General features: G+C 35.3%; 1 protein-coding gene across 3 annotated transcripts in view; it reads right to left on the reverse strand.

Annotated features, from left to right (window-relative positions):
- Positions 1-2,483: 2,483 nt before the first annotated feature.
- The window catches only part of SCLT1 (sodium channel and clathrin linker 1), a 183,401-nt gene continuing 172,197 nt past the window's right edge, over positions 2,484-13,687 (reverse strand). For 2 of the 3 annotated variants that reach the window (XM_053580284.1, XM_053580187.1), the window contains one exon: positions 9,445-9,981. In XM_053580284.1, the coding sequence (XP_053436259.1) occupies positions 9,919-9,981 (63 nt within the window). In that variant the 3' untranslated portion in view covers positions 9,445-9,918. Of the gene's footprint in view, positions 2,995-3,094; positions 3,226-9,444; positions 9,982-13,687 lie in introns of those variants that run through there. The other variant, XR_008377638.1, reaches the window with a different exon arrangement.

The raw sequence follows: 13,687 nt of genomic DNA on the forward strand, positions 1-13,687 counted from the left end.
TTTTATGTGTCTTGCTATATATTTAAAGGTGTGTATAACTTAGTCCTGAATCACTGTTAACTGTCTCACTGTTTAGATCAATATTGCAAAGAGCACAGATTCACTGGACTGTTTTCTGGCTCAATTCTGATATACTGAAAAATAGTGGGTTGATTTTAGTTTAACCCACCTGTAGTTCTTTGCAGAATACAACTTTGTACCTGAAAACATCTGCTTGTTGAAGCGATGTACACGTTAAAAGTTAACGGTTCTCAACCTGTAGGTTGCAACCCACAGGAACTGTATTAAAGGGCCGTGGCATTAGGAACGTTGAGAACCACTGCGTTAGAGAGATGCATGTTCAAAGGCTGAACAATAGTTTACCAGCTATGAGACCCACACGAAGTCACTCTACCTTTATCAGTTTTCCTATCTGTAAAAAGAGGCTCACATCTTAATGTCTTATTGGGATTGTTGTGATATTTAAATAGATTCATGGAGTACCTCATACAGAACATGTATTAGGCACTCAGCAAGTGGTAGGCTATTGTATTACTAAGAACAAGATACTGATACTTGTGACACTATTTTAACTGACAAACCTTCTAAGGCAAAGAAGAAAAATGTTACTCCTGAATGATGAGAAGGTTGTATTTATTCGGTGCCTTAAAAAATAATTTTTCAAAGAGCAGTTTCATTAAGTGCTTTCTTGTGATCACAGAACTCTGGAACACAAGGGCAAAGAAGAGAGATTATCTGCATTCTACAAAGAGGACTTGTCCAACTTCACAACATTAGGCAAAACTGGGACTATACCCTCATTCTAATTTCTAGTTCTGAGTTTGCCCACCTCAAATAGTCTTTTATATAACCATTGCATGCAGAAATTAGCATACAGTGAAAAGTACCTTTCTTTCTCTTTATGTTGGGAACAGTAAAAAGTGGAGTACACACTGTCATGTAGATACAGTGATCAGGAGCCATATCAGGCTACTGTCCTGATCTAAATTTAAAACTTTTGTAAAAATTTGGCCAGAGGTTGGTTGGTTTGTTTTTTAAACATGAATTGTTCATACATTTTGCAAAAAGCTTGTTTATTTCTCCTCATTTCTCCTTAGTGACTATTTACTTCCATATTGCTTGCTCTGAGTAAGACCCTAGAGAGAAATAACTGTGATTCTTCCTACAAGGTCTTAAAGTTGAATAACCACAATATTTCCCAAGGGAAATTAAGTCCCCAAGAGCCAAAGGAAGGGCCTATCATTGGCAATTCTGCAATCAGTGATGGGAAATGTGGCACCAGGGACTCCTGTTCATGTTTTCACCCCAATCACCTAGAAAATTGTTTCTACCTTTGAAAAATTTGCCATCTGCAACAACTTTACTTCATGGTTAAAATCTTCAGTATGATTTCCCTTTAATGCTCAGAACTGTATTAGATGATGTTTTCTAGTCTGAGGTAAAAGAGAAGAGCTCCGATTCTGGTCCCTGAAAAAGGATAAAAGCAAATCTAATGTTATCTACTTCCTTGAACTGTTCTCTGCTAGTCAGTTTGATATCTCTGAATCCAGCTTTTCCTGAGTTCCAATAGACTTCTTACTGGGCATTTCCTCTCGGATGTATGCAGGAACTTGAGATTTTGAAACTCATTCTTTTTCTATATCCTATTTTAGAGAATGCTATCCCAGCCCAGGAGTCCTTTATAAATCCTTTCTTCAACTCTCACAGCCCAACAGTGACCAAGGTCTGTGTATTATACCAATATTACCCCAATATTTTTTCTTTCCCCTGATCCCACTACCACTTGCCGTATAATTTAGAACTCTTTGTTTCTTGCCTGGATTATTGCAGCAGCGTCTTAATCTGGTTTTCTTCACTTGTCTTGCTAAAATTAATCCCTTCTTACCCCAATTAGTTGCAACCTTGTCAATGCTGTCTCCATAGTGATATCTTCTTAAATAACAACTGTGTTTGCCGTTACACAGCCTTTGGGGGAACCTCCGGACTTTTGCAGATAATTACGAAGCACTTATCAAGTGGCAGGCACTTGTCTGTCTGCTACATTATATTAATTAGTTTAATCCTTGTAACTAGTGAAGTAGGCACTAGTATCTGCAACTTGCAGATGAGGAAACTGAGGCACAGAGAAATTAGGTAATTTGCTTAAGGTCAGTTAGTGGGTGGTAGAGCTGGGAGTCAATTCCAGTCCATCTGGAATTAAGCTCTGAGTCAGAAGACAAAAATTGTTCATGTAAAGTAATACACAGTTTTTGAATATACTTAAGGTTATGCACGTGAATGAATATAGATGTTCAATGAATTCCTATAAAATAAAGTCAGTAATCTTGGCTTAAAACATGTTAATGTACTGGTTAAAAGATTATGAGTATAACCTAATGATTATTAAACAGTATAGTCTGCTTATGGTCAGTCTCTGCCTTACTCTAGGGAGAAGTGAATTAGTTGATTTAGTCACACATACAACTGTGTAACATTATACATATTTACTGATTAATATACACATATATGATCAAACAACACAGCTATCAGGAACTGAAAGAATAACTTAATCTTCCCTATATCCTAACATTGCTTGGCAAGTTAAAGAGAATTACTTGAAATCATATAATTTTTTAGTGATGAGGACTGATGTCATTTGACATTTTTAACTGAAGCTATACAAAACCTTCAAGTCAGCATTTCTGTGATATAAAGTATTTATAATAAATCTAGTTATCTTTACAAATAACAAATGACAAATTAAGTAGCAAAGATAAAATTATGTGTAGTGCCATTCTTAATACATCATCAGTGTGTTCTGATATTCTTTTAATTAATTAATTTACATTTTTGTACAGGCAGTGCTTTGCTATATATGTTGGGCTGGGCTGGTCTTCAACTCCTGGTCTCAACTCTTCTCCCTCCTCAGTCTCCCAAAGTGCTGGGACTACAGGTGTGAGCCAGCACACCTGGCCAGTCCTGATAGTTTCCCATTATTACTTGACTTGTATGTGGCTGATTAAAAAAAAAAAAAAAGGAAAGAAAACTTTTACAATTGCAGGCTTAGAGATTTACTCACTAATCTGGCTGATGATTCTAATTTCAGGATTATTACCGGTGTAAAACAATTTCTTTGGGAAGCAAATCTTCTCTGCTGTTTTTCTCGTGCATGCAGCAGTCTCAAAGGGAACTCTTCTCCTTTTTCTCACCGATTTTCATTCTGGTTTACCTGTACTGCTTGAGTCTCTGTAACATCATAACATCAAACAGTTATGATGTTATGTTTGCCTCAACTCGTCCCAAGTATTCTAAGTATGTATCTTTTAAACACCAAGCTTTAAAATACCATGCTTATTTTGACAAAAGAAATCATAAAATATTAAAGCACTTTATAACTACTGAACAAAATTGAATATGTATCTATGAGTTTTTTAAAGATTAAAATTGGTGAAATTTTAATCATTCATTAAAGAAATCTGGAAACCTTCAAAGGAGGTGGTCAACTAATTATTATTACTTCCTTTGCTTAGATCTGTATTTTCCACTAAAGTTACTTGAGTTATATTTAGGTTGTGGTCAGTTGCTTTTCCAGGTTTGGAAAAATCACCAAATCCTACTAGATATGAAGATGCTTTTTCTAGGATAATTTCTACACACACACACACACACACATACACACACATACATATATACATACATATACATATATGTACAAAATTTGACATCCAGAAGGACTTTTTGGGTTAGTGTCAGAGTTGAAAAAGGAAAAAGGAAAAAAAAAAAAAGAGGCCACTGCTCAGACTTATTCTAAGATTAAAAAATGAAAAAGTGGAAGTAGAATATTTCAAATCCTATTTTGCATCCATCAGGAACTTGATCCTTGAACTAAAAAAGGAATGTGCATCGGTAAAGAGTCACTTGATGACTAGGATGTTTAATAGTGAGCTGAAGCCTCCTCCTGACTGGGATGAATGACACCCCAGGGCACTCAGAGAACCTATAAAGGCTGAGTCACTGCCAGCAAGAGAGAGAGGTGTCAAAATTATTCATTCTGCAAACCCTAAGGATGCAATGTTGCATAGTAGAAGGAATCTTGGTTTGAAACCTAGCAGTACTTGTCAGCTATGTAAGCCCAGGCAAATAATTTCTTTTACTATACCTCGTATTTTTGGAAGGGTTGTTGGATTATATGAGATAATAAATGTCAAGCACATGATAGATGTTCAATAAATAGACATTATTAATATAAATCAGCATACCACAATTCCACAAAATAAGTTCTCCAATGCATTCTTTTGGTTATTTGTAGAAATATGATTATTACTTCCCTCATTTTCTTTTATCCTCTAGAGTAGTTTATATGAAAGGAGATGCTAGTCTCATTTTTAATCTTCCCAGATCTTAGTGTTAAGAGGTTTCTTTGTACATTATATTATGCTTTGATGGCTTTTTTTATTCTTTGGAAAAAGGACTGTGCTGCCACAGAATGAAAATATTGAATAAAAATTTTCATGATGCCTTATCAAAGTAATTAAAAGGTTTTAATAAGCATAAAAGGAACATGTAGTGATTACTAGGATGTTACATGGATTTACTAATAAGACTTCATTTTCTTCTTGGACAGGATTACTAGATTAGAGTTGGGAAATATGATTAGCACAGCGTAAATGCACTTTCACTAGGTAGATGGCTGGATCTTTCTTGATGTTTTTATGATAGTTTATAAGCAATATGGGCCAGACTAAAAGCAAGTTGAAGGACTGTATCTGACAATTCTTGATTCCATCCATTAAGGGAGTTAGTTGGTGACTGGTATGCTCTAAAAGACTGTATTCAGATCTGTCTGGATTTCCTCATTGTTTCAATGACATGCATAAAAATAGTGTGTGGCAAGTTTATCAGAGCTGTAGACAGCATTTATTGTGAATCAAAAACTGTCTGGGGTACAAGAAATATAGCTGTAAAACAAAATGCAACAGACAAGGTCCCAATACTTAGAGCTAACAAACTAGATGACAGAATCAGGAGCTAATAATGTAATGAAATTTAATAGGGATAAATGACCAGTTCTACTTCTGGGGCAAAGATTTGGCTTAGCCATAAAACTTTTGAAAAAGACTTAAGATTTTAGTTAAAAATATGCTCAGTATCTGTCCAACAGTGTGATTTAACTTCCTCCCAAGAAAATGCTAACATGATTTTAAGCTACATTAATGGAAGTGTAGATTCTAGAACAGTAATGTTCATTTTTTTCTCATCCTAAACACTGAGAAATATTACATATGCACATTTCCATGAATCACTAACTACAGTGACTCTTAAGGCAGGCTTTCCTGAGAGGGTTTGTCAGAATCTTCTTGAATTGAGGGATAGGGAGGGGTGCAAGGCCCATATCTATCCTCCAGGGATCTAAAACATTTGTCTCTCTCATTGTTAGGCAAGTATTTTATACCCTGTCTTAGAACAAGGGGATTAAGGGTTTTGAATATAATGTTTTATTTTGGGAATAAGACTGATATGTAAGCTACCTGGTATAACATGGTGCTCAAAAATATTTATTGACTGAGTGAATAAGGATATATGTAAATTGTAGTCCATTCAGATACCAGTGCCTGTTCAGGTCTGGTCAAAATTCAAAGTCAAGTCCTCTGAGAAATGTGGATGTTTTCTAAATGCAGCACGATTATTTTCAAAAGGCTGAAGAGCTCCATGTGGAAGATGGTTTAGAGTTAACTCTGTTGCACAAGGTAGAACTAAGGCAGGAAACTACATTTCAGTTCAATGTAAGGAAGAACTTTCTAATGGTCAAAGCTGTTGGAAAGAGGATTGGGCCATTTATGGGGAAATGAGCTGCCATCAGTGAATTTCAACAGCTGTGCACAATATCAAAAGTATTTTGGTACTAGGAACAAGGGCTGCACTTTAAGGATATGTATTTAAACAGAAATAAACTAGAGCAGATTCAAAGTTACCTCTTATGGGCTGGGCTTGGTGGATCACACTGTAATTGCAGTGATTTTTTGGAAGAGGCAGGAGGATGGCCTGAGGACACTTTGAGGCTCCAGAGAGCTATATGATTGTGCCACTGAACACTAGCACTTCGGCCTGGGTGACAGAGTGAGGCCCTGTCTCAAAAACAAAACAAAGTTATCTCTTATGCTATTCTCATTTTCTTACCCAATATACTTTGAGTGAAAGAGGTAAGAATGGGTTGTAGCAGACACACTGGGAATGCCTATGGGAGTGTGGGACACATAAATATTTTCAACTGGTGTATCACAAAAATTTTTAAGGATTAATTAAATTATTTTCAAAAGTAGTTCAAAACACAGTAAGTATATTCCTTTTTTTTTTTTTTTTTTTTACTCATTTTGGGATCAACATAATTTAAGTATGTCACACAAGTTTAACTATGGGTTCAAGTGTGCCGTGAGATAAGGTTGAAAAATACTGGGCTAGAGGATGTTAGTGTTGTCAAAAATGCCCTTCTATCCTTTGACTGTTTGTCACCTAAGGATATACTTATTTTTCTTCCTTATATAAATACTAACAGTATTAATATTGTCATAAAACCTGTACCTTTTTTTTTTTGGAGACACAGTCTCACTATGCTACCCTGGGTAGAGTACCGTAGTGTCACAGCTCACAGCAATCTCCAACTCTTGGGCTTAAGTGACTCTCTTGCCTCTGCCTCCCAAGTAGCTGGGACTACAGGCGCCCACCACCATGCCCAGCTATTTTTTTTGTTGTTGTTGTTGCAGTTGCCATTGTTGTTTTAGCAGGCTTGGGCTGGGCTTGCACCTGCCAACCCTGGTGTATGTGGCTGGTGCCATAACCTTTGAGCCACAGGTGCTGAGCCAGACACATTTAATTCTTTTATAAAAATTTTTACACAAGGGTGGCACCTGTGGCTCAAAGGAGTAAGGTGCCAGACCCATATGCCGGGGGTGGCGGGTTCAAACCCAACCCGGGCCAAAAACTGCAATACACAAAAGCTCATTATAGATTTATTTTGAAAAAAATGACAAAACACATTATAATGAAAGAACAGAATTTATAGTAAAACATTTAAAGTGTTTTTTTCATTGTTAATTTACCTGAGTTGATTTGGCAAGTCTGTGTAGCTATGAAATATTCCATATTTGCTGACTAAACAAATGACTGAATTGTTGCTCATGTTCTCCCATTTTGGGAGTATAGTTTTCACACCAGAGGAGAAATAAGAAGATTGTTACCTGCCCCAATTTGCATATTTGTATGCAAAGAAGAGGGAAGAAGAAGTGATCATATCTCCTTTCTTCCTCAGGGAGACACAATAAAGAAACACGAATAAATAAAATGAACTAGCTGTGTTGTTCTTCACTTCAGATTTACATAATTTCTTTGGTCTCTTTCCTACTCATTTCTCCTGTGTCCTAAACCACAGTTCACAGAATAAATGATACTGTCTGTGTACATGAAGACAAGACTGACCAATAGAGAAATGCTAAAAACTCCATTCACTACACCCGAACGTTAGAAATTATTAACAAACTTTTCTGAAATAAAAATAACCATACATTGTTAAATATAGCTTGATTCTGTTCAAATTCAACAGAGACCAGAAAGGCATATTATCTCAATATTTGTAGCCTATTCTTCTCTTGGAGAATATCTAAGTATTCAAGAAGGAGATCAAACTGGAAAGAGGGGTTATTAATATCAGAATGTTAAGAGGAGTTGCCTGTAGCCAAAGTTTGAAGAAAGTAGCTATGTTCAGAGATTTTATCTTGAAGAAGTATGTGTGAAAGGTTAGGGTTTTTTTTTTTTTTGAAAAAAGATAATAATACTTATATTCCATTTGTCTAGGATTATAGTTTCTCAAATGCTTTCTTCCACAGTCTCATATTTGTGTCAGAATTATAGTATGTCTAAATTTTTTTAAAAATAAATCCTATGTTCTATAAACATGAATATAACATAACTTATCACATGAAAATTAGTCTGTGAATGACATGGGGAGGAATTTACTTTAAAGACTCAAATGAAAAATTCTTTAAGAAACGGAAATAAGTGCCTCCTATCTGATTACCATTTAACTGCCTCATTTGTACTATTTAGTCTCATCATTGCATTTGACACTAGCAACAATTTGCCCTTTCCTTGAATGTTTTATTGGGTTGGATTCTCTTTGCTACAACCTTCTCATTGCTTCTATTTCAGTTTTCTACAATGACTCCTATTCCTGAGCTCATTCAACGAATAAAGACATTCCCTAAGGTCCTGTCCTTAAACATTCATTTTTTCTGGTTTTTGGTTTGTTTGTTTTGTTTTGCTTTTGAGATAGTCTTATGCTTTTGCCCTGGCTAGAGTGCAATGGTGTGATTGTTGCTCTGAGCCTGTGAGCTATACTACTCCTGCTTCAGCCTGCCAAGTAGCTGAGACTATAGGTGCCAGCCACTGTGCTTGGCTAATTTTTCTCTTTTTAGTAGAGATGGGGTCTTGCACTTGTTCAGGTTCAAGGGTTCTTCCCACCTTAACCTCCCAGAGTGCTAGGATTACAGGCATGAGCACCCAGGCCCGGCCAAACACTCAAGTTTTTGAATGAATAGTTACTGAAAACCCTCTGTGTGTCAGGTGTTAAGGATACAATAATAAATGAGAGTAGACATGACTCTCTAAGGAAGCCTGCAGTCTGCTGGGGAGGAGATAACATAAAAGAAAAAATTTCAAAAAGTTAATTACATATTTTGGTAAGAGCTATGAAGGAAAAAATACAGCACACTATTAATGGCAACATAACAAGGGGACCTAAGTTAATTCAGGAAAGCCTCCTTTGAGAAAGTGATGTTTGAATAGAGATCTGAAGAACACATAAATGGGAAAATATATGCAGATACCTTTGTGTTGGGAGGGACAATGACATACTGATGGATGTAAAGGGGGGTCATCAAGGTTAGAGCTCAAGACATGGAGAGGAAAGAATGGTAGGGGAGAGACTGAAGAGGTAGCTAGCCACGTTACACAAGGCCCCAAGGCAGGCTCCAACACTTCCAGGCTTTAATTCTCAGCTCCATGAGACTAACTACCCCAGTTTATTTAGCATAAATCCTAAACTTCCCACTGATGTTTCTATGTTCCTCTAACTCCAACTCATTATCTTTTATCTGGACAACTGAAATGGTCTCCTAACTGGTTATCCAGATCAAACCTATCTACGCTGATTACCAGAAACCAGGCAGCACCAACACCAAGTTCAAATCAGGAACAGAGAGTAACTACATGAACCTATTAAGATCGATAGGACCACAATAGTTTAATGCCAAGCATTCTCAGAATCTAAGATTTCCATTTTAGTACTCCTTTGAGTAATACATTTAAAAAAATCCTTTCAAATTCTTATGTATCAAGTTCTATGAATACTGGAAACCATGTAAGTTAAAAATGAATTGTTACAATTATACATTAAAATACATGACAGCATCATTTTAGAAAGTGCATAATTTATTGCATTTATGAGTTCAAAAATGGATACTTAGAAACTTTTAAAATGAGTTAGGAGTAACAATTTGACGTAAAATTCTCAAATCTTAAACCTTGAAATATCAAATTCTAGAATTTTTCTTAAAAATTCTTTAATATGAAATAGAAATTACCATAGTTTGAAAATTATTATGTTCTTCCAAGGGAGAAAAAGAGGAATTAAAAAACCAGACACATTGATGAAGTCAGTAAGTTCTTCTCTGCTGGCTTTATTCTCCAGTGAAGCTCAATAAAGCATTATATTTTCTTTACTTACAGGAAGCTGTCACTGTTCTGTTTTCCAATAACCCTCATGGAAAATGCTTACACAAAATGACACAGGCCTTAACCATTCCCTGCAGTTTTTACCACTTGAATATACTTTTAGTCCAACTGTTTTCCCAACTCTAATGTTCTGTGAGTGAACTATGAATATTTTTAAATATTTTCCAGATTCATCATGGAGGCTGCTTTTCTTCTCTGCACTGTAATCACACTGAGCTGCAATTAAAATAAACAATTGGTAAGCAGTTACTTTCTCTGTGGAAAATCTTAGATTAATACAAAGTACCATGCATCACAACCTACAATTATTGAAAATAATCTTATTGGAAGAGGTTTTGTAAGTGGTCATTTTTATATTCATTTTTACCTTTCTCTTGAGAATTTTTTTTATGCAAAGGGAGTTTTATTGCATACATTGACATATTTAGGGTAGGTGGGAAAAGACACAAATAAACCTTCACTACATTAGATTTCAAGTAATAGTGAGCTATGGGGCACACTGCATTATGTGTACCGAGTCTGATTAACAATATACTTCTATTAATTTTCTAGTTTCTGGTGGGAATTATGTATTAAACATGACCTAACCTTGTTTCTACATTACTATTGAGATCATGCATTCTAACATGTGCCCTGTCGTAAGCAGACGTAAACACATTCTCTAGGAAGGGCAATCAGTTCTCTAATTGTCTAATAAAGGCACAAGTTCTTGCTTGAGTTCATTTCATTCTAGACCTTGATTGGTGACAATATGAGAACCCGGACCAAAATATGTGCCATTCTAATTTTAGAGCAGAAAGACCTTGAAAGGAATTATGACTATATAGTCATAATATGAGATTCTCATACCAAGAGTTTGCCTTCTCTATGTTTTATAAGCTAGCACATCTCAGTATAAGCAATATAACCAACTCTCCATTTTACATTATAATTCACATATAAATATTTAGAAGAACAAAATTTGATTGTTTTCTCAAAATATCACATTAAATTCCAAAGAATAATTCAGGAAAGTGCATGAATAGTCATGGGTTTTAAACAATGCATCTCTCAGTTTTCAATTTAGTGAACATTAATATCAGGTTAAATGTATGAACATAAAACATACAATTATGTATGAATTTCAATACAAGATGCTAAAAGGCTCTACTTCATTGAGTTGTTAATGACAATATAAATAAAACAAACAGGGCTAGAGTACATTGTTCTTTCACCAAGATATCAAAATGCAAATATATATTTCCAATAAGTTAAAATGGGAGTAAGTTTATCTCTTACAATAAAGTTGCTGACAAGCCTACCAACCTTAAAATAATTTTAATGAATAATACTCTTGATAATTTAAAATGTTTATTACATTAGAGAAATGCAGGTCAAATATGACATTCCATAGCTCAGAGTGGTACATAGTACACTTAGAATTTTAAAACACATTTCATAGATGGACCAAAAATACCCAGATAAAAGTTAATCAGAAAAGTGTCCAGTCTAAAGTAAAACTAAGTGTGAGCCAACACAATGCAGACTGATAATGAAAATATGATGCTGTATCACAGTGAGAAAAGTCTAATAGGAAAATAATCTTTAAGTATTAATTGGAATTGATACTATATACACATGGTAAAAAAGATACAACAGTACAACAGTACTCTGTCTCAAAATTAAATAAATAAATAAATAAAAGTATATTTTTAGAAATTTTCTAAATGAGAATATATGTAGGTATTTCTTTTTCTTTGTTTTTTTATTTTTTTGAGACAGAGTCTCACTCTGTCACCCTGAGTAGAGTGCAGTGGTGTCATCATAGCTCATTATAACCTCAACTACTGGCACCAGGGATCCTCCTGCCTTAGCCTCCTAAATAGCTCGGACTACAGCTGCACATCAAAAAACACATGTAGGTTTAAAAATAATTTTTTTGTGTGCCTCTGTGTCTACTTGCCCTGGCAATGGAGGCCAGTTCACTGCTGATGGAGAACATTATCTTATTCTCTAAACCTGTATCTTGCTCTTATCTGATAAACCTACCTTTCTCTTCTTTTTCTTTTTTGAGACAGAGTCTCACTCTGTCACCCTGGGTAGAGTGCCATGGCATCATAGCTCACAGCAACCTCAAACTCTTGGGCTCAGGTGATCCTCTTGCCTCAGCCTCTTGAGTAGCTGGGACTACAGGTGCCTGCCACAACACTCAGCTTTTTTCTTTTCTTCTTCTTTAATTTTAGAGAAAGGGTCTTGTTCTTGTTCAGGCTGGTCTTCAACTCCTGAGCTCAGGCAATCCATCCACCTTGGCCTCCAAAGTGCTAGTGTTACAGGACTGAGCCACCGTACCTGGCCCTTTTCTCTTTTTCAGTAAACTCCTGAGTTCAAGTAATTCTCCCTCATTAGCTCCCCAGAGTGCTAGGATTATAGGCATGAGCCATTGTGCTGAGTTCTTTAATCTTTTTTTAATTAAAAAAAAATATGTGGTTACAGCTGAAATTTGTATTTGTCTTATAGGTGAGAATAAACATTTAAAAACATGTTTTAAAGCCACCTTTTCGGTGAATGTCCTTTATCCATTTGTCTACTTGACTGTGGCACTAGGTTTGTTTGTTTTTTACTTCAGTACACTTTGCCTGTTTTTAGGATATTAATCTTTTGTCATATGGGTTACAAATATTTTTCCCTGTCATTGACATTGACTTTTCTGATGGAGAAATATGAAACTGTATGTGGTTACATTTCTAACATTTTAAAATAACTTTTAGGTTTTGTGTTGTTGTATAGAAAGGCTTCACCGTAGCGATTTAAAAAAAACTTCATACTATCAAAAGAACACAGCATAGCATTCAACAGTGTAGTCTAGAGTGATACACTCAGAATGGATGAATGACACATGGACAAAGTTAATAAGAACAGCATGTTGAGAGCATGACTGAATCGGTAAAATACACATCTTGTAGTGGACCAATAACTGAGGTGTCAGAGATGATAATAATTTTTAAATTCCTTTCATTTTATTAATTATGCTCTTAGTAGGATACTACTGACATTTCTAATAGCAGTTCCAGTTTTATAGGAAAATGAGAAAATTAGAAAACATTAAGAGAAAGCAAAGATACAGATGAAAAAAGTTGAATATTGTCTTATAAAGAAAGTTTATCACTTGGATTCATTTGAAATAGAAAAAGTATTAACTGAGGCAGTGCCTGTGGCTCAAAGGAGTAGGGCACCGGCCCCATATACCAGAGGTGGTGGGGTCAAACCCAGCCCTGGGCAAAAACAGCAAAAAAGAAAAAGAAAAAGTATTAACTCTGGGGAAGAAATTCCTTTTTTATGAGGGGAGAATGTTGAATGATTACTTTCCATCTTCAAAGAAGAACAAAATGGAAGGAGAAAAGCATAAGGAAAAATCTGTTACAGAACAATTTATGAAGTGGTTATTGACAAAGCATTAAAAAAAGGCGACCTCAAAGTGATGAATTTTTGTCTTTGGAGAGTTTAACAAAAGAATCATCAGTGTTGGACTGTTTAGGTTTAATTCTGTTGAGGGAATGGATACTAAACTAGATGCAATAGGATTATATAACTATAGTTTATTTTTACTATAAAACTCAAGGTAGTTGATCTTAAATAGGCATTTCTTTACCATATCCCTAAAGAAAGGTAAATGTGAAGCTTTAAGGATTATGATGTAGTAATATGATTTCTTACGTATCCATGTAAATATCTACTTACCACTATGGCAAATGCTTTACATGTGTTAACTTTTTCTATCTTTCAGTAATTCCATGAGGGAGGTATTATTATCCTATACTAAACATGAGCAAACTGAAACTTAGAAAAGTTAAACTTGCCCACAGTCATATGACCACTTAATGGCAGCTGGTGATTTGACTGATAGTAAATTGAAGATACTGCCCAGCGCTTCTCGATTCCTGTT

The sequence above is a fragment of the Nycticebus coucang genome, chromosome 1 (genome assembly GCF_027406575.1).
Source record: "Nycticebus coucang isolate mNycCou1 chromosome 1, mNycCou1.pri, whole genome shotgun sequence".
Taxonomy (NCBI): Eukaryota; Metazoa; Chordata; class Mammalia; order Primates; family Lorisidae; genus Nycticebus; species Nycticebus coucang.